At 36.5% G+C, this 22,106-nt stretch overlaps 1 protein-coding gene across 8 annotated transcripts in view; it reads left to right on the forward strand.

The window, feature by feature from the left end:
* The window catches only part of OXR1 (oxidation resistance 1), a 226,639-nt gene that overhangs the window by 202,028 nt on the left and 2,505 nt on the right, over positions 1–22,106 (forward strand). For 5 of the 8 annotated variants that reach the window (XM_032442874.1, XM_015856040.2, XM_032442877.1 and 2 more), the window contains 5 exons: positions 12,075–12,155; positions 15,241–15,366; positions 16,098–16,250; positions 21,139–21,234; positions 21,789–21,862. In XM_032442874.1, the coding sequence (XP_032298765.1) occupies positions 12,075–12,155; positions 15,241–15,366; positions 16,098–16,250; positions 21,139–21,234; positions 21,789–21,862 (530 nt within the window). Of the gene's footprint in view, positions 1–12,074; positions 12,156–15,240; positions 15,367–16,097; positions 16,251–16,910; positions 16,970–21,138; positions 21,235–21,788; positions 21,863–22,106 lie in introns of all 8 variants that reach the window. The other 3 variants (XM_032442875.1, XM_032442878.1, XR_001553586.2) reach the window with 2 other exon arrangements.

Raw genomic sequence — 22,106 nt, forward strand, 5'->3', positions numbered from 1 at the left:
AGACTTTCCTATGTGACACAGCAGTATTTTGAAGTTGACGGGAGGAAGGAATAAATGGAAAACAAGTGTGTATGCAAAGTGTTTGGGTTGGTTTTTTTTTTTTTAGCATATTAAGGGTGTAGTACAGAGTTGTTTGTGTTCTACTGAACTTGTGCACACATGAAGTTGCATCTTGCAAAACCTGCTAATAAATATTTTTCTGTGAAAGTTGGGCATAAATAAGGCCCAGTCTGCTCAAAGGTTTAGAGAGGCAATGGACCGTATCTGGGAAGAACAGTCAACTGCCAAGAATATTCAAAGCAATGTATCTAGATCTGTGCTCCAAGTAAGTTGCTGTGTTCCAAGAAGCAAGGGGAAGGGTGTTAGAGAGGATGGAAATTACTGTCTAAGAATGCATAATGAAGAAATGACATAATTTGTGCTTTCTTATGTTTCTTCATTATAAATTTTTTGTATGTCCTTTTTCTTACTGAAGTAGTAATGATCTCTTCAGAGAATATTAATTTGATTCTAGAATAAATGAAAACTACTGAGGTTAGGTACCATAATTAAGTGTCTTTATTATCTTGTGGTATTGGAAATACATTTTTTTCAGCATAAATCTGATTTCAACTAGAATACTGGTGTGAAAAATGGAGTTACTCAGTATGGACAGAGCTAAATATTTTTGAGACATCAAAGCACTTTTGATGATATCAATTAAGGAAATATGTTTACTTCTATTAACAGACTTAAGAAGAAACATAAGATTTACTCTGCACTGGAAGAGTTAATTGTATGAAGTGTACTGATTCCTCCTTTTCCTTTGCACTTCCCCTTGTCATCAGATCTTATCATTGAAATTTTCCATGATTGAGTCATATTTCAGATCTAAATGAATCTTAAATACTCATCCATAAGAATGGTGAAAACAGGAAGTTCATTGTCTTAGGACCTGCAAGCTAGTCTTAAAGTAGTTGGAAGCTAAACTGTTATAATGGTATCCATTAGTGCATCCATTGTTTGGATAACACAAAGCCAGTTTGTTCTGAAAATGTCTTGAAGTCTGCTTCGGAAGTGGAGCATAAGCTGATAGATGTTTGCAGCCAGTTTTCCCAGTTTCCTGAATCATTAACAAAAGAGTGTTCAAAAATTGTTTGTTATTATAGAAAAATGAATGTCACAAACAGTGATAATGTCTTTAAGTGAAGTAAAAGCAGAAGGATTTTCAGGATTGGGATATTGGCTGTAGGTGACAACTTCTTTACATGATCTGGACTATGCCCTGTGACACTACTGTAGTAGTAAAATGGGCATATTAGTGAGCATTGTGCCTCTCCTTACAAATACTTAAGGCCTGTTTATGGAGAGAACTGAGATAGTCCCTTTGATAGGAATTGGGGCTGAATCATATGACTAAAAATCTTGTACAGAGACTCCTAATGGCATCCAGTGCCTCTGGAAATGCAGAGGAAAACTTTGTGGATAATAAAATGCCTTTATTTTTTTTCCTGAATTGTTGAAACAAAGGATAACATAAGTTAGATTTCCTTAAGCAAGTGTTATTGGCCAGCTAAAGAGCTGTACCAGTCAGTGCTGTACAGAGTGCCCTAGAAGCTGGCTGTGGTACTGCAGAGTGTTTCTTGCACTCAGACCTCAGTTAATCGTAGGCTAAGAAACCATGCTGAAGTGAAACTATGTACCTGCAGAAATTGTTGCAGCACAGGTGTTTAAGCATCCAGTTGTTCAGGAAGACAAAGCTGTTGTTTTGCTTAGGAGCTAATACCTGAGGTTATATTGTTGATAGACAGTAATATCATTATTACTAAACTTGACAGTTTCCAAATTTATGCGAAAGGCTTTTCATATGTCGGTCTGCTTCTTATTGAGAGGTCTGTTTTATCTTCTTTCATTTGTCTTCTATAAGTTTTCTAATAGCAAAGCCTGGAACTGTGCCTTTATTGTACTTTGCAGAATTTCTACAACAGTTAGTAAGGTTGGTGTGTTCCCGATGTTGTAGACTGTGACAGCTTGAATGTTTACTGTTTTAACATGCAGGATATACATCTCTCATCAGAACTATGCCATCTTCCCTCCCTTAGGAGGAAAAGAGCAGGCAAAATTAATTAGTTACTAATGTGATATTGTTTGAAAATAAATGCATACTACATATAAGAGTAGAAGAATTCAACTTCTATCTCTTTGGTATCAGGATGTTGGTTTAGTTACTAAGTGAAACAGAATAATACTATCTAACAAAGTTGCCAAGATGTTTCACGCCCTGCATCCTGTTTTTCTTACTGTGCATATTATACTGTGTTCTTTTTTTATTGCAATCTTGTAAGCTGATAACTTTGAATGTTGCGTGGCCAATGTATAAACTAATCTGAGGGAAAATCAAACTTATATATCAAACTCATAAATCATGTTGTTTTGTAAATTTCCTGTCATTTTTTTAAAGACAAATTAATTTATTGGAAAAATAATGTCTAACAGTTGTTAAAATGGCCTTGTGTGATTCTGCCTTGAATGTTAATTGCATAGAGATATTTTGCTTAGTAACAAACTAGTAATGGCACTAACAAGGCTATCATTTAATACAAGTAGATGCTTTTTGTTGTGTTCTGTTGTCTGGGTAGCAAATAGGTTGATGCTCTGAAGTGTGTGTGCTGCAGATACGTTGGGTCTGAGCTGCTTTTCCTTATCTGTGGATTCTCTTTAATTATGAACTTCTATGGCAAGGCATGCATCAGCTAGCAAAAAGATGCAAGGTTCTGGTTCAATTTACCAGATCAGCAGTAAAGCCCAGAAATGCACCAAAGGATAAAAGAACAGTTTATTCTCTCTAATTAAGAATGCTCCTGGGGTTGAGATTCTTAGATGAGCTCTTTTCCTCTATCTAATAGGAATTTGTCTTCTGGCCATACAGAAAAGTATGATGAAGCAGGATGGAGGCCATTCATAAGGCAAAGCTTTTTGTCACTTCTGTAACTGCACTGTTTCACAATGATGCCCTGGCTCTTGTTACCTGCTTTGTACATGCCTTCCCTTTCCAGTGTCCAGTTCAGATGCCAGTTGGTGGTCAGAGTTGCTGGAAGACAGAACATCAAAACAAGGTTGGCAGGCAGACTGGTTTGAAATAGTTTCTGGTGCGTTTACTCCTGTTAAACTTTGCAGCTCTACTTAGGTGAGAAAGTAAGCTTTCAGATCCCACCAAGCAAGTTCATTGCTTTTTTTGCAAGATGTAAAAGTCCTTCTGAGAAGCTCTTGGAAGGAGCTGCTTTCATTTCAAGAGAAACTAGAAGCATTCAAGTATGTTATTTTGATTGCTTAAGATTTAAAAAAGGAAAAGTGGGGAAGTTCTAAAGTCAAAACTATGTAATGGATTCAAAGGTTCTTCCTCCAGCTTTGGAGAAGCAATGTCTTAGTTAGCATTTGGGAGGAATTTATTGTGTTATTTTTGTAAGGGAAACAAAGCTGAGGGGGAGCTGGTTCTGTGATTAGCTTTCTCTTTTGGCTTAAATGCTTTTTCACAGGTGGTTTAAAAGGGAGGAATGGACAGGATGCAGAAAATCTAAGTTTGGGCTACTGGATTTATTATTTTTTTCCAATTTTCTTATGTGTATTGCAGGTTTTTTTTAACATGACACGGTTTTAATTCAGCCTGTACAGTGTGTTTGTTGCTTTATCCTCAGGCATTAGCTCTCTTAGTGATTTAAATAATAATAAATGGGGTTATGCTTTTATTTGAATCTTACACGTACGCAGCCAAATATGTGTGAGCTCTTTTGTAATGGCAGGTTTGGATGTGCAAGTGATTTTAAAAAACAAGAAAAGTTCATAGCTCACTTCCTCATAATTCTCCTGAGCTGGAACAAAGTCTCCAAAGATTTTCCAGCTCCTAAGAAACATTTGGTAAAAAAGAGAAACATTTTTATCCATCTGAAATATATGGAGTTCCCTATTAATGCAAGAGGAGATGTTTCAGAGCACACTGTGCTATATAGTTAAATGTGAGTTCTGTTTTCCTCTGTTTAACCTTCTTGGCTTCTAGATCAGAGCAGCAGCACAAGTGATGTGTTCATGCTGTGCTGCTGTCTGCTCCTGCCTTTGCTTATTCACTTTTTTTTCCCAGGACTAGGAGAATTGGGTGTGGAGGAGGGGAATAAAGCCTGCAACTTTTGCTACAAGGAAACTCTCAAAGGAATGCTTTAGATATTACAGCCAAACACACCTGATTAAATAAACATCCTTAAAGGAAAGCAATTAAAACAATTCTGAGGAAAAAAAAAAAAAGTATTTAGCATCCAGAACACTTTTAAAACCTTCAGAAATTTACCGCTGATTAAACTTTAACCAGTGTTAGAACTCCAAGAGAAAACTGACTGTTGATATGTACTTGTGAACAATAGTGAGATAAACTTGTTTTAATACTAAATGCAAATTTGTTGCTGGTAGAATTTGTTAGTTGTGAATGATAATGTCACAGTTTCACAAGCAGCTCCTAATTTAGTGTTTTTGAGTATTGTGTACAGAAAATTTAAGTTGTTCTGTATCTTTAAATATTTTAGCCTTTCAATGAGCTCGTTCTCTGCAACCACTCTTGAACACAGGAAACCTTTTTTTCTCTGTACCGTCATCATTTGGGATGCAACTCCCCTACTGTACACTTGCTCATTTGTTCCCTGCCATGTCAGTCAAACCTGCATCTAGCAGCCTATCCTGTCACCATTGTGGGGCTCTGTCCGTGCCTGGAACTGACTGCAGGTAGAGAGAATGCTTTCAAACATCCTCGAATGGCTTTTTTTTCTCCTTTTAGAAGGGAAATGTCTCATTTCTGGCATGTGAAGAAGGGAAGCTAGTTAATCATCAGCTAGTTAATCATAAATATGTTCTGGTAATTTTCAGTGCAGTATATTTGTTATTTCATTCTCATATTGTGGTGGTGCATAGACAGTTTCTGAAAGTTTAAATTTAGAATGTGTAAACAGGATACGAAGTCAGATTTTCACTGTTTTTGCCTGAATAATTGATCGGGTGCATAATGTAATTGTTGATGTTTAGTGCTGGTGGAATGAGCAATTACTTTGGAAGTTAGGGGACTGTGGCAGTCTTTATGTTGGTGGGTTTTGATGTGTTTTTTTTTCCACTTTCGGACTAATATATTTAATATAAACAGAAACTTGTAGCAAATATACTGAATGTAGTTTACATTAGCATTTAAGAATTGAAATGTAAATCCAAACTGCTGTTTCTGCATGAATTTCTGCTAATTCTTCTGGCTTCATGGCAATGTGTGCTGGCTGTACTTACATCTCTAACAAAGGGAGGGGGGAAGGCAGAATGCTGTTTTTATACTAAATTAGAAAAATATATGGTTACTTCCATAAATCTATATTGTTTTGCCCAGGGAGGCTTAAATTTGCAGTAGAATATAAAAAAATTTGTCAGTGAGACTTGCAGAACATTAAATCTTGGGGAAAGGGAGGAAGTAATCTTCACGGTTTACTTGTGCTTTACAAACTAACAGTTGGCAGACCTGGGAGAAATTGAATTTTCTGATTATTTTAAATTCAGTCTGACGAACTTTTTGCCATCTTTATAAGAGTTGGAGATACCTGATTTCTGGTGTGTGTGTCTTTTTAAATATAGAGATATAGATGCATCTTGGTGCTTACTATTTTTCTCTTAAGCACAACAGTTGCATGTATTTCCTTTTAGGACAAACAATTTGTGTTAGCTAAAGTCCACCTATGCTTACAAAAGCATAGTAGATTCATGCAAGAGTGAATATCAACTCCTCTGTAGAGTTTGAACAATGTGAGAGCCTGTGGGAGGCTCAATTCTGAGAATCTTTGCTGGGAGAGTTGTAGAGAACACAGTTTTCTCATATATGAAACCACTTGGGTCGGATAAAAAAGATGTAAGAATTAACTATGGAGAAGAATATTTTTAAAACGTTACTATGTTGGCAAGAGGTACTGTGGTTTTTCTGTTGTTTTTGTTTTGTTTTGTTTTTTACTTTTTGTAGTTGTTTTCCTTCAGTGAAAGGTCATGAAGCTAATATGCCAGTGTGGCCTTACAGAAGAGTGAATAGTATTGCAGCCATTGCTTGTATTATGCAAGACAATGGAAAGCATATTAGACTGGCAGAGTATATGAAGTTTTGTCTCAGTATTCCATCACTGTTCTTTTGAAGCTCAAGGCGAAAGCTCACCTGACATGAAGTTAACATAGTTTTTGGACCAAATGGGATTATGTGCTTCAAGCAAATATGCTTTCATTAAGCATAAATTTCACTGGTTTATTTACCCAAACCACCTTTGCTATAGGTGATTAAGTGCTTTTTGATGCCTTCTCAGGAAAATCCAGCAGGACAAAATCTCGGTGGCTGTCCAAGGCTTGTGCTCCCACATCAAAATGCCAGCGATACATTTGCTGTCTAGTCTGTCTGGTTTTCTTCCTAAACCTATTTCCTACTGACTCTTTGTAGTGAAAAAGAAAAGATGCCAGTAAGTTTCGAGAATGTCCAGAATGCTGGCAATTGTTCATTCTGTCAAAGCACTTTCAGACAAAAGGCCCCAGACAAACAAGAGAACAAAAGGTGGAATGCTGCCTTTCGAAGTGCTTGTTGTGGCTGGAATGTTTTGCAGAGCTTCTGTGGAGAATGTTAACCAGAGGGGGAGAAGCCAGTAAAGCCTTATCTCAGGCTTTTATATTCTGAAGATTTTATGCAAATAGCATTAAAATGATGTTGTCTTTCATGGTTTCCACGTCTTGAGGCTTACGTAAACTTGGAGATTCTTAATTTATCGGTTAACAGTGAGCTGATGATTGCAGTTCTTTAACTATGCTTGGGTTGTAGAGATGCATTTATAGGATTTTCCACGTGAAAGATGAGAATTTAATGCTTCATTTCTGTGGATTCCAGAAGTGTAAGGTTGCTACCAAGAACTTTTAGAAGTCAGTTTTTACAATAGTGAACTGACCTGAATATTTTTTTAAGTAAAAATAAAAACAACACCACCACAACCAAATGAATGAAAACAGCAGTAATGATGCAGAGTGTAGCTCAGTACTTTAGTGATTATTAAGTCTACAACCTCGTATTAATGTAAGATGTTTGCCATACCCAGGTTATTAAATACAGTATTATTAATAGTTGTGAAATCTTGGGCTTCACAACAAATACAATACAATAGAAGATGAACATTTGAGAAGATTGGTTATAAGCTAAGAGAAAACAACCAAGTAGCAGAGGCTTATATTTTCTGTGCATTTTTTAGTGGTTTGTGCAGTCGGAGATTGTATCTCACATAGGATTCATTTGCCTGCTTGTAAGCATATGTGGCATCTATATGGCACAGCACTTTGTCAAGGCACAATCAGATTTGGTGTTTTACTTTTGATCAGCCTGCCTTCAAGTGTCAGCGTGAGGTCAGGCACTGAGTGCTTTGATTGAGGCAACTCGACTTGTAGTTTACCTGCTAGTGCTGAAACTGCCTTACTGTATTCTGTAAGGTAAGTTCTTTGACAGCAGGAACCAAGTTGACATCTCTTTAAGAAAGGGATTTTCCTAATTCTGATTGTTAGCTCTTTGCACAGGCATTGTAAGTTTTGTTTAATATTTGTGCCTGCTAAATAAGCTTGTCTTCTTGGCATTCTCTCTCAAATTAATGATTTGCAATATCTTGAAAAATCGTTCGTTATAAAGGCTTCCAGACTGTGCAAACGTTTTGTGTGCTTAAGGCTCAGACTGTTCTTTTAAAGTTCATTTATTAGTTGTGCTTGTTGCAGAACTTTTAATTTTTCTTCAATGCGTATTAATTATGACTTTCTGCAGTTGCTGTAGGCTCAGAGCACTTCATGGTGGATAACTAACAGTCCTTCCTGCAATGCTGTGGAGGGCATTGTCTTGTGACATATTGAGCTCTTCTGTCACCACTATGGAAAGTATCCTGGTGTGCAGAGCAGTTCTGAGACTGCCAGTTTTAAAGAGGAAGAACAGTAATGCCTGCCAATTTAGTGGACTCAGGTCCTTCTCCTTTGCCTAAAATGGCTAACTCTTGTACCTTCCCTTCCTTGTTAACAGTAGCCTGACAGGAAGCTTCTTTGGCTGAAAACCACACATAACTGAATTGCTTAGCTGTACTGCCACACCTGCTGCCTGAGTTGCCCTGCATAAACTCCATTCCTGACTATAAGGCAGGGTCCAGAACCATGGAAGGAGATTTACTTAAAGTAAATAAGTAAATAAAAAGCAATTTCAGAGCATTTCATAACAGTATTCAGTTGATGAATTTTCACTGGAACCTATTTTACAGCCTTTAGAGAAGTTTTAATACTTTCTTGCCCTTTCTCAGTTACTGATAATGTAGCAGTAGATTGATGACTTAAACTAACTTGTGGACGAATTAATAAAATTACCCAGATGTTTTTGGGTTTTTTTAATGAAATAACATAGAACAAGATGTAGAACTTCTGAGTTTAGAGAAAGTATTCACAAGAGAGCTTTCAGTTCACCTGGTTTTGCACAGGTGTATTATGAGTGAATAGTGAATTATGAGTGAAATGAATACATTTTCCTCCTTTTATATTTCTTCTATTTCATATTCAGTTAAGCATTAGAGTATAGATAACTGATGCTAAAGAGAATGGTTACTCATTCTCCATTCTTATCAGAACTGAACAGTGTTTCTGAAAGATACGACATTCCTCTCTCTGGAAACTTTTTCAGCAGTTTAACTCTGAAAGTTCTTGTGTACTTGGTTTGAGGCATGTTTAGTCATGCAATTATGTATGAGGTATATGTGTTGACTGTTTTATTTTACTTAATTAAACTTGCAGAGGTATGCCTTACTGACACAAGCAGAGTGCATGTTTACAGCAGCTTATAACCAGTGGCTGAAAGGGTTGAAGTTGTGTGTGGCAAGCTGTCCTCTCTGGATATTCAAGCAACTGTGTTTTCATGTGTATTGTTAATGGACAAGTTCCGTATTAGGAACTTTCAAAACAAGTTTCTTGAGAAGGGGAATCTTAAATCTTAACAATTAAATGTAAATCCTCAGTTTGACTTAATGTAATTAAAAATTAAAACTCTCATTTTCTAAATGGTCAACTCAAATATAACTGGTGCAAAATCAAGCTGAAAAGTATTGATACAGTCATGCGACTTACTATTTTCTCAGCTGCGTTGGTTTAGAATATTATATCTCTAATCCCATACTTATTTCAAACTTGACTAGCTCTTGGAATTTTATTTTGGTAGACTGTTTCAAGTCAGTGAGCAGAGTCATTTTGTGCTGAAACACTAATCTCTGCATATGGCTCTGCATATTCTTTGTTTCAGTCTATACCAGCCAGTGCTCAGTTCAACTGTCAGGGCTTTAGTTATTGTCTTTGCCTCTATTCTTCTTGAAGCAAGATCTAACTACACAGAGTGATAACTAGAGGGACAAGAGAGGGTTCTTCAAGAATACTTTCTCACTACTCAAAGTAGTTTCTTTCAGTATCCAGGAGACTGGATGCAGATACAGTGTTACGACGAGAGGGTGCAGTAAATAAAGTGTACCACAGACTAGCATAGGTTTGCCTGCTTTAATCCTGGGCAGAATACTTAGATCACTAGAGTTCAAGTATTCTGGCAACTTCTGTGTAAGGATGTGGTCTGTATGGGAATTCTGATAACCGTATCTTGCACCATAAGAACTTGAATGCAGGAGAATTTGTCCAACTTATTTCCACTGGGCCAAATAAAACCAAATGCCTTATTTAATCCTTGTGAATAGTGTTTCCATCCTGAAATGAATGACCTGATGACCTTCCACTGGTCTCTGTCCAGTGTATTGATCTTTGCCTTGTTCTGAAGTTGAGAGAAGTGGCCATAACACTGCACATAGAGCTTCACAACTTCTCCTGACAAAGGAGTAATTTCCATGTGCTATATAGCATTGCTCTTTCATCTGTCACCTGGAATGTGGTTAGCCTTTCTTGTCACAAGTAGACACTTGTGTGTCATCCTAGCATGTGTGCTAGGATGCTAGATCCAACCTCTTCCTGGCCTGTAGTCCTTTTCTGCAAAGCTGCTGTCTAGCCAGCTAACCCCCAGCCTGTGCTGTCATGTGGGGACTACTCCATCCCACTTGGGTCTCTCCAGCTTCTTGAGGTACTTTTGATTAATAGCCCTTGCCCTTTGCTTCGGTGTATGGACTGATTTCCCTAGGTTTTGGTTCCTCCCCTAAGCTTGCTGATGGTATATTTTGTCTCTTCATTCAAGGCACTAATTAGTAGATGAAGCATTATAGGATCTAATAGTGACTCCTGAGAATTATTCCTGGTTAAAGTTGAATCAGTATCATCAACCCTTTGAGCCCAGTAGTCCAGCCAGTTTTTCAGCCTTGTTCTGCACACATTAACCTCATAACTGATTTGACTGCAAAGCCTACTACAGATTTATTTCAAAAATCCATCCAATATGATGGCAGTGAGACTGCAGTTTCATGTAAGACCTTTTGGCATACTTCTGATAAATAGCACATGAAATGCTGATGAAGTACGGCAAAGAAGAATGAAAGCTCAGAATGGAATAGTGTGTGAAAAGCATCTTCTGGAGTGACCAGGATAATAGACAGTGTAGAGAATAGACTAAAATTACAAGTTTATTGAACTTTGTGAAACAGAATGGAGGATTAATTTTGTTACAGAGAAGGAACCTTGATAGAATAAGATATAAGCAGAATATGAATAAAACCATCTTGTAGAAGCAGAGGGACCTTCTGATTAATGAGGCTACTACCATTTCAAATAGCCATCTCAAACTTAGTAGGGACAGTTTGTTGCACTCCAAAATAGGATATTGTAGAGCTTTCTGAGTAAAGGTTTTCTGGCTGCACACATCCTGTCAAAATGGAGGTGGCATTTGGAATGAATCTATTGATGGATGAGCAACTTATGAAGGCTTGGAGGTGAATAGAATGTACAGGACAATGGTACTTTGGTGATGGTATTGGGGAGTTAATAAACTTTGGTCCTGCTGTCTTAACTATCTTCACTGTTAAGAGGAGTCAGAACCTGTGAAGAAGCCTGAGGTTTGCTTCTAGTTATACTTTGGAGAGCAAACTGGATTCAAGGGATTCATTAAATCTGTGTGTAAAGAAGATTTCAGAGGGTGTCGAAATGAAGAGTTCGGGTTGAGGCATGCAAGTCTGACTTATATTAGTGCTGCTTCATAAGTGATGCCCCCTTTTTTTGTGATGCCAACCCACAGCATCAGAGGTGGATGTTGATAGTGTGGTAGTAGAGGTTGAACCTTCCCACCAGTATTCTATTACATGTTACTGTCATGTGACAAATGGCAGTGAAGGGCAGTCTGACAGAATAGTTTCTGACATGGAAGCATGTATGAAACACAGGTTAGTCATTGAATGCCTCCATGTGGAGAAACTGGCACCCACTGACATTCATTGGTGCTTGCTGAATGTTTACGGAGGCCAAACAGTGGGTATGAGCACAGTGAGGTGGTGGGTGGTGCACTGGCATCAGTGGATCACCTTTGCTGATACACATTTTTACAAGCATGACGAGCAGACTCTTGTTCATGACTTATGAAAATGTGCACCTAATGGTGGTAACTACTTTGAAGAATATTGTTTTGCAGTTGATAAATGTTTGTGTCAAATATCGTTATTGTGCTCTTTGTCTCTTCTGTAGTTTCTATGGATGTAGCTGAGAATTTTCTCTATTAAATAACACTATTTGTGTCTGCTGTAGCTTCCATGGATACAAACAGGAGGCATTACTTCTGAAGCAACCTACATGGTTTAGTGTCCTGATACTAGTAACTTCATGTGTCACTTTATCAGCTATACATCAATAAAGGCTGGTGCCATTAGTGTTTGTTACTTTGCTGTCTCCTCACAAGTCTAAAATCACTTCCATGTTCATTGTCCTTGCAGAAACAAACATCTTTTAGCACTTCTTGTCTGTTTGTTATCAAAACCCATTTTTCCTTCATTATTTTCCTCCATTTTTTTCTTACCTTTTTTACTTTTCTTCAACTGTCAGTGGAATTATTGTCTTCCTGTCTCCATATTCAGGTAGTATCAGTGGCTGAGTATCACCGCAGGATCGATGCTCTTAATAGTGAAGAACTGCGCACACTCTGCAGACGTCTCCAGGTGCCCTCTTCAGTAGTTTAAAACCCCTCTCCAGATAATTTTGTAGTGTCTTTGATCAGGGCAAGTCCCACTCTAAGGTGGGTTTGTCTTGTTTCCAAACAACACTACAAGGATCCAGCAGAAAATTCCTTTGTTTTGGATATATTGAATTGTGTAATGCTATGGTGGAATGCAGTAATTTTATGATGAAATTATCACTTTTGACTCTCTCAAACAGGAATTTTCTGTCAGAACTCAAAAAATTTGTTCTTAGTACAACTTGATTTGGTGTGATGATGTCTTTCAACTTCCACTTTGTACTGGTGTGTTGTGTTAGATAGCTTCACTAAAAAGAATGCAAAACAGGTAAAGAATCCAGAGTTTTATTACCTGGTTGTTCAGGTATTTAATTTTATATAGAAATTATTCATCAAGGATCTCACAGTGCTTGGCAAGTATGAAGCTTCACAACTTCTGTGGAATAGGTAAGTATTTTTTTTTCCTGTTCTACAAGCAGGTAACTGAAGGCTGTTCAGAGTATCAAGGGCTGTACAAATAGTAACAGAACTTTCTTGTCCAGCAATAGTATCTCACTTCATATTTTTGGAGGCTTACTGATATGGACTTGACTGATTTTGCATTCTCTTTAGGTGTTCTTTGATAGTTAAAATTCTGAATCGATCCATATATCACATGTAACTTACTGATTGAAAACATTACTTACAGCTCTGTATGGAATATTGTGATTTGCTGTAGTAATTAGCTCTGAAAGTGTAGAGATTTTCTTGCTTCTTTTTTTACTTTGATCTTGGGATTTTTTCACCCATTATGTAATTATATGTAAGAAACTCTTAGCACTTTTATTTCATTGTAGTTAGTTGTTGTTCATAAGCTGCAAGGTTCCATAAAGTGATAGTGAGCACAATTCCAAAAATTATGTTTCTATAGGAAAGCAAAAGATTCCGCATAGTATGTTTAATTCCCACTGAGGTGGGGAGTTGGGGGGGGGCGGACAGTTGTTTATGGCAAATGTTGGTGGCAATCCTAGTGTTTACACCCTTGAAATGCAACAAAAATAACATGGGGTCTCCAGTTCAAGATGTAAACTGATACAAAATCTGATGCTGTGGCCTTGAGCAAGCTCTGCATGCTTCAGTCTGCTCTGAAGCCATTTGAGTCTTTGTGAGGTATAGGCTGCCTGACAGTTACTAACCACAGTTGTTCCTGGAATGGCATCGTGGATCAGTCTGCTTAGTGGAAATTGAGTTCCACAAGTTTCAAAGCTGCAGTGTTTTGTCCCAGATCCTTTCCATCAGATACAGTACTGTGTGCTCTTGTGTGCACGTTTTGTTTGGTGTACCTTAATCAGTATGAAAGAATAGCAGAGAATAAGTTTTCTCCTATACTCCTGAACAATGCTGAAACTTCATAGAGTTGAAGCAGTAAGGTAGAAAATAATTGGCCTTCTGACTAATATGTTCTATGGATAACACACCAAAGCTGTATCTAGATTACCTCTTTGTGTAATATGTATAAGTGCAGACACTTCTTATAATGAAGCAGAAATTATTGGATAGCTTGCCTAGAAATGCTTAACTTTCTGTGGAAAATTGGAAGGCTTTGAATTTCTTAATCTTGCTTGATTCTTTCTTTCATTAAGTGCACCATTTCTTGACTTAAGAATAATACAGTAACAAAGTTACTGTGTGGATATACTTTGTACATACATAGTTTTAAGTAATGGGAGTGTAATAGGAACTTCTTTGTAGTTTTTGAGGGAAAGAAAAAAGGTAATTTGAGGTTGGATGACTTTTCTGTGATTTTTCTCCCTGTTTTCCATATGTCTGTAATTAAGTGTTCCTATCTGCATCCTAGTGGTTTATTCTTCAATCTTAACTAAGAAAAATCATTTATCAGAATAATTGCAAAGGTTGTTGTGGTGGTATGTGAAAGAACATTGTTACTCTGTATGTTTCTAATACAAGCTGTATGGCAAACCCTGGTTATTGTTTTGGAGGTTGCAACTATTTCCTTGAAATTCAGGATTCAAATAATTTAATGTGACCTTCAGGTTGATAAATTTTCCAGGTATTATCATTCTTGTTAAGGTTTCTTTCTTTGTAGCTTTTGAGAGATTTATCACTAAGTCTTGCTGCAATGGCTTAACTTGCTAACTTCCTTGCCTTCCTTCACTGTCCTTTTGTCAGACTGCACTCTCTCCACAGCAAGTTTTAACTACCTCTGTAGCAAGACTTATAAAAGGAAAACTTCTTTTGATTCTTAGTTGGTCTATTTCTTGATACATGACATTTTAGCTTGAAAGTGTTAATGAGCGAGAGCTGTGGTAAGAAGCTGCTGTGATCTGAGTTTTGTGGCCTTCTGCCACTTCCAGTAAATCGGAGTCAACAGATTAAAAGGGTAGGTATATGGGACAGCTATTTTAAACTACTACAGGAACACTATTTAATGTCTGTGCCAGATCTCCAACAATCATGCTGCATAAGTATTCCTGCCTCTTTCTTCTCATTGCTCCCCTCTACCATCAGTTTTTTTCTTTTTCCCTTAAGTACTCCAGCAGATCACCTCATATAGCAGCAATGTTCCTAGGGCTCTATTCAGATGCTTTACTCAAGTTAATTGACAGCAGTCTTTTAGATATGTGGTAGAAATGTGGAAACTTTTGCAAGTACTCTGAAAGTATTGGTGAAGAAACTAATGAGAAATTAGGTTGAAGTTTCAGTTCCTTTTATGTCTGAGTATTTTAAATTACACTTAATGTGGATGATGAAATGAAAATGCAAGCATATGTCTTTACTTTAGAAAAGCATCTGAAGTCTTTCAACTGTCTGAGTTTGTTTTGTTTTTTTAAGCGTGAAACCATGGCTTTCTTCTAAGTGTCTATAATTTAATGTTAATTTATTGAATACTGACTTGCTACTGAAAGCAGCAAAAGACTTGATCAGACCAAAGTAACGGATTTCTTAACTTCCAAAGGATGTACGTAGCTGTAAATCTGTAGCTGCATGATTTTCAACCTGCAGGGTGTATCCTCCCTCTAATACAACTGCAAATACTTACTTTCCTGTGTTGTTTTTTATTTTTGTAGATAACAACAAGAGAAGATATAAATTCAAAACAAGCAACAAACATCAAAACAGACCTGGAGCCTGAGGCATTCCGGCCAAATCTTAGCGACCCCAGTGAATTACTTCAGCCAGAGCAAATAGAAAAGGTATTTACTTTGACGTGTAGATAAATATGTAGGTTTGGGGGTTTTTTGGCTTTTTTTTTCCTTTTTCTTTTTTTTAAGTTTTGTATACTGTTAGAAATGCTATGATAGTGTGAAATACACAAAGTAATTTAGAATTTGTGATACTAATGAGTAAGCACAATACAATTAATGGATAAAACTTGGCCGACATCATTTATATCATGCCAACACTAGTTTGTGTCTTTGCTCTTATTTCATTGTGCCTTGACACCTGCTTGGTGATCACTGCAGTTTTCACTGTCCAGTTCAAAGTCATCCTGTTGGGTATATTTACTGAACATTTAGATCAGAGCTTATGGTGCTCAAAGGTATAAGAACAGGAGAGCAAGCATCCTCTATTCTTCATCTGCTTAGCTGTTGACTTCAGTGACCTGGTACCCCAGTGCTAAAGTGTATCATTTTGCAAGAACAACTCTACATTGTATTCAGGTAACTTTGAAAACTTACCAAGCATGTTCTTTAGTTAGTCATCCTTTACCTGTGGATCACTGGTGGAAGCAGAAAAAGAAACCTACTTAAGTATAGAGATAGGAGATGCACATGTGACATTTTAGGATTTGTCTGATGTTCTAAACTAACTGTTGAGTCTGCTGGCAGTAGCTCAGAAGAATGTAATCAGCCTTCGTTTACATATTGCATGTTCTTACAAATGGCATAATTGAGTAAAAGGATTGTCAATATCTTGTAAACAGCTCACAAAGTCGCTTCCACCACGGACCATTGGATATCCATGGACTCTTGCGTACAGTACTGCAAAGCATGGCATGAGTTTGAAGACTCTGTATCGAACTATGCTGGGATTAGATACACCTGTGTTGTTGGTTATCAAGGACAGTGATGGACAGGTAGGAAAATGTTTGCATGGAAGCTGGGACTTGTGCAGAAAACTGAGAAGTATAAAGGAAAGGAGGAAAAAGTGTATGCATTGTGATGGCTTCCCTTCCAGTAGTTATGATGATTTGAAAACATAACTTGCTAAGAAACAAGTTCTTTGACATACTGCATTAATAGGAAGTAATTTAACACTACTAGTTCACTATCAAACTGTAAGTCCTTCAGTATTACTGAGTTTACTTTTTCTTTTTCTTTTTTTTTTTTTTTTTTTTTTTAAACATACTAAAACCATTAGAAATAGTCTCTAAAAACTTTTGATGCCAGAAGTTGAGTGGGAATGTCTTTGCTAGTTACTGATAGTACTGCCTGGAACATTCTGTGTCTGTAGAATCTCTTTCCCATATAAGGGCTGCAGGATCTTTACTGCATGATGTTATATTTCTTGATTCTCTGGCAGGGGAGTGTTAATTTGAAAAAGCGGATTATTTCTCACCGTTTAAGTAGCAGACACCCTCTCCTGAGGATTCTGTTAAAATATGAACATTACAGGCAGCCTGAATGTGACTCTTTCTGAATTTCTGGTGTTCTTACAGAAGTGACAGAACTACTCTAAATCTAATATTTCCTTTCCTTACCTGTCTGGCTTTGGTAACCACTGTTTTTATTTTCAGGAAGCATGGGCTCATATCACCTCATATCATTCAGGGGGGCTGAAAACTGTAAATAAAGGGTATGTTTTCTAATCTGAGTCCCAACTCACATTTTTTTTTCTCCCTCCCATTTCCTGCTTCAGGGATCCCATACTTAAAAAGAAATTAAAAAATTCCTGTATCTCTGCTAACATCAATTTTTTTTTTTTTTTTGGCTGAAATTCTTTAAATGGGAATCTGTCTTTTAATTTTGAAAATAAAGACTGTTCGGTAGGACTTTGAAGTATCTCAACAGACCTGCAAGCACTTCTGTTTTTGGTTACTACTTCTTCCCTTGTTAGCTTTTCAAGATTAATTTGCGAATCCTGCAAGATATCTACTTCCAAGTACTGATTTATCTGGCTCAGAAAGGAAGTGCTCTTTTTCTGATAAATGTCACCAGAATGTAGTATTGTCCCTACTGCTGAAACTATGCAGATGACTTTCAATATATGAATATCTCAACTTCGGTGTTGAAGATGTTAAAATCCAGAGAATCTGATAGAAACTGCATATAAAATTAGAAATAATTGGAATGGTTCAATCTCTTCCTGTTACTGTGAAGCTACTGGTAAATTTTCATATTCCAGTTGTTCAGATGTGGACTTCTCTTTATTTCAACAACCCATTTTTGTTCATGAATCAGTATTTCTGTATTTGAATTCAGTATGGATCTTTAATGTAAAAGATATTTTGAGTTTAATTACCTGCATACAGTAAATACATTCTGAGATCACAAGGTCTTTATCAGAGAAATTACACCCAGATTTCTGAAGTTCCAATCTACCATCCCACACAATTGAAAACAAAAAGGAAATAAACTCTTAGATTGTTTCTAAAAAGCAAAATGTCTTATAAATTGGTCAATTTCTAGACCTCTTAGTGACTACATATAGAAAAGTAAACTTTGGGTTAGACTTCTTAAAATACAAAGTAATTGCTTCTGCAGAACTCCAGCAGTAGATAGAATACACTACAGCAATTATACATAATTTGACCTGTAAATCACTAACCGTAATAGTAAGCTGAACAGGTAGTAAAGATGAGGTAAAAATAAGATACCAGGTTGAAGTCCAGATTCTGTTGCATCAGAAAACGTGTGTTAAGGCAGGTTGATTGAAGAGCTAAGTTTCTCATGATGCTGAGGGAACAAAAAAAAAAAAATATTCAAAAGTTATGTTAGTAAACAAATCTGCTCATAGAAACTGTATGACTGGGGTAGTCAAATACCTAGTTCTAAAGGCTTATTTCTGATACTTGATCAGTAGTCTGTGAAGGACAGTGAACCAATCATTCTTAAAGTTCTGTTGGAAATCCTGATTTTATAAAGAAATTAAGTCTTTAGACAGGACTTACATAAATCCACGTGTAAAAGGATCCCCTTTCCCAGCCTTTATTCAGAGTTTTCAGTAGTACTCAAAGTACCAACTTAGAGTGATTAACTACTGTCAATTTAAATTATTGTTATTGAATCTGAAGTGGTCTGTGAAATCATACTTAATGCACATTACCACTAAGCCAACCTTATTTTTAGTAGAAGAATTTTAGGGAATCACATAGTCAGCAATGTTGGAAAAGACTTCCAAGGTCACACAGTCCATTCATCTATCAACAGAGTTAGTATTCCTTTATAGTGCACGTTCTGCTTCACTTTAAATCTGAAATCAAACAGCAGTTCTAATCACTTAACCTATGACTTAATTTTAGGATTCTTCATAAGCTGCAGAGGGAGAGAGAGCTGCATGTCTTTGTAGCACTGAACTGAACATGTGTGATTGTTTAAGCCAGTTGATTTTCCATTAATGGCATGCAACTGACAATGGTTCTCAGATCTATTTAATTCCAAATTTAATTTTATTCTCTCTGTGTTAAAAGCACTTCCCCAGCTATTGTGCCAGAATTGAGTGATGCACTTTTCTTGTCTCCTTCAGTTTTATCTCTTGTTCCTTCCATTTGAATGTACAATCCCTTACTGTACTGCACATCATTTACTACAACAGCTGTATTAGATGTTGTGTTTGATTAACTCTCACGTATTAACGTTCTCTGACCTAGGAAGCTATCTGTGCTGTCAAAGCAAAACTGTCGGTTTTAATACTGGGTAACAGTATCAGGTCTTCGAGTCTACCTGAAAACAACCAACCAAGTTAAAAATGAACAAACAAAAAAACAGGAAAATTATTTAAAGGATTAATTCCTTTTGGTTTAATTTGATTGATTTCTCCACAAAACAAAAAACAACTGATGGTTTCTTATTAGGAAAAAATTGTAGGGGGAAAATGTGAAAGCTATAAAAATATTTTTCTACTGTATTTTCAGTGAAATAAATATTTATACCAAAGATATAAATATTGAGCTAGTCCTTCTATGAGCTTGCATTGAAACTTCTTCCATGTTCTTGAGCTGCAGGGACTTGGGGGTGGGAGGGGCAATCACTTCAGACGTACAGAAATTTGTACTTCTTTCCATGGAACTTCAGGGTTTCTGGTTAAGTTTAACAATGCATTTGAAACTGGTATGTCTTTGAAGAGTACACTTAGCTGACTGCAATTCCTTATTTCATCATCTTGTCAAGTAAGTTTAAAACAGTTTGCGTTCCTACAAGGAATCTTATTTTAGCATGTAAGTATTGTTCACAAGTATTCTCCAAGGTAAGGTGTCTGTTCAGTGTAGCAACGTTCTTAAAAAAAATAACGAGGCAGCTTCTTTGGGTGCCATGGCATTAAGGAAGTTCAGCATGTAAATATTACCTCTCTTCTGTTCCATAATGGTGGAATGTCTACAGTGATTGCAGGAGATCAGTGAATGAATCAAACCAAAAGGATTCAGAAAATGTCATGATTGCTCTCAGTCAGACTTAAGGCACAGTCTGATGTGCATTACCAAAGCCTTTTGTAGAAAACTACCTATGATAGTCTTCTAAAAGGCAGGAAATTTTGTCTCATAAGTGGCCGGTGGAAGACTGTGTATTGAGTGGAGGGGGGTGTTTTGATTCTTAATGAACACATTGTTGCTTTTGGCTTTCTGTTATTTATTTCAACTGAAATTATGAAGTTTCTGAATAAGAAATTTCCTGGCCCATGTAAAATTGCTAAGAAATAAATGAATTTTATAACAGCAGTTATCTGAACTGATAATTTAAAATCAAGCTAACTTTAAAACAGTCTTAATTAGATGCTTCCTAGTTGTATACAATCCTTGAGATCCTGCTCTGGAACTTGTAACTTATTTCCTGCTCATATAGTTTCATGTTTGCTAATGACTACCAGTGACTCAGTGTGGAATGGAATACTTGGAAAACCTGTCTGTGGCTATGCAGCTTTTTAGGATGGGCAGAAGAAAACAGTTTGTTTTGCGTTGTAAACATAAGGCATATGTTCAGGACATGAGCTCACTCAGTGCTTTGCTTCTCTTAGACGCACTAAGTAACATGAATAAGAAACACAGGAACTTTATTTTTTCATTTCCTCTTGTATAAACAAGTGAGTGGTATTGGACAGCTCTGGTGTTTGCATCTATTCTGTACTCATAGATGTTGAAATGGGAATACTGATTTGGTCCTTGTGAAGTGCACTTGATTTATTTTTTTACATAACTGTGTCAGGTGCTTTTCCATTTGTTCTTGTTTGTGAGAAGTTGATAGTATTTAAATGAAATTTTAAAATCCAATGGTCAGTCCTCAAACATTCTTTTAACTACTGTAGGAACGTTCTTGCTAAATATTCATCGTATTTTTATACTATCTAAAAAGGCTCTAGTTTAAGTCAGTTTTTGCTGTGAAACTGGATAACTATTGCTTACTTCTTATTTGGTATAGGAGTAAGTTACACAAAGAATAAGAACTCAATTACAGCTGTGAAAGTATTGTAGCTGAAGTGAAAGAGGAAGTACGTGTGAAGTAACAGAACATTTAAGATTTTAAATGTGTACATTCTTTCTGAGAATTTCCAAATTTAGTTTTTATCCCTTTGGTTTGTATGTTGACTTCTTAGTGAGTGGAAGTTCTCTTATCTTCCGGTTGTACTGCTACGTACCACAGTGGAAATCAGTGCTCTCAGAAACATGATAATATTTAAGGTTTATACTCCTACATGAAATTAAAAATCTGGTAACACTTAAAATCTGACTGATCTGTTTCTGTTATTATCAATCTTTAGGGACACTCAGCTGCTCTGTAGTCTTTAATATCATCTGTCATGTTTTCTTACAGATTTTTGGTGCACTGGCATCTGAACCATTTAAAGTGAGTGACGGATTTTATGGCACTGGGGAGACCTTTCTGTTCACTTTTTCTCCAGATTTTGAGGTAAGAAGTTATAACTTGGTATGCATTGATCTTCCTCTTTCCGAACCTCAGAAATGTGTTATCTCAAGATACTGTCTGAATAAGTTTGAGTAAATGATCAGAAAAGTTCTAGGGGTTGGCAGAGGAAATACCATCATATAAGCTTTTCCACAGAATCAGTGTGCAGTTAACATAGTGTTTGCGTGGTGAAAGAGACTCTGCTATTCTGAATATTTTTATAGCATTTAAAATTATGCCAGATATCTGTCTGAAAAGTTGAAAATGACTTAATGGTTCTATCTTATTTTTTATTTCTGTTTTCCATTGTGTAGAAGCATTAGTGCTCAAGGGATAGTTTAGAGTGGTGTTATTTAAAATACTATGAAACTTAAGGAACATTTAGTGCTACTTTTGTTTTGGCTTATACCTGTGTCCAGAATTTCTGTGTATAGATCTTATAAGTTCATTAACTTACTAAAATCACTCTTGGTGTTTGGTTGTCCGTATGCCTAAATGAAGAGTTTACGTATTTTAATATTAATATATTATGTATTTTTTGTTTGCTTGTTCATTAGGTTTTCAAATGGACAGGAGACAACATGTTCTTCATTAAAGGCGACATGGATTCCCTTGCTTTTGGCGGAGGAGGGTGGGTTATAATTTGTCATTAGGAAGAATCTCAACTATCTGTGTACATCTTTGCACCTTTAAGACAGAATTCAGAATTTATTTGTTTGATAGCTCAATGCTTGAAAGTTACCGATTTAGTATGTCTGATGTTTAACTTATGTTTAGTAGACTTAAAAAGGACTTCTGTCGTCAGTGTAGTTGACACCAAGTTTCAACTATACAAGCCTATCACACCTTCCTTATATACTCTAATTACATGTCTT

The sequence above is a fragment of the Coturnix japonica genome, chromosome 2 (genome assembly GCF_001577835.2).
Source record: "Coturnix japonica isolate 7356 chromosome 2, Coturnix japonica 2.1, whole genome shotgun sequence".
Lineage (NCBI taxonomy): Eukaryota > Metazoa > Chordata > Aves > Galliformes > Phasianidae > Coturnix > Coturnix japonica.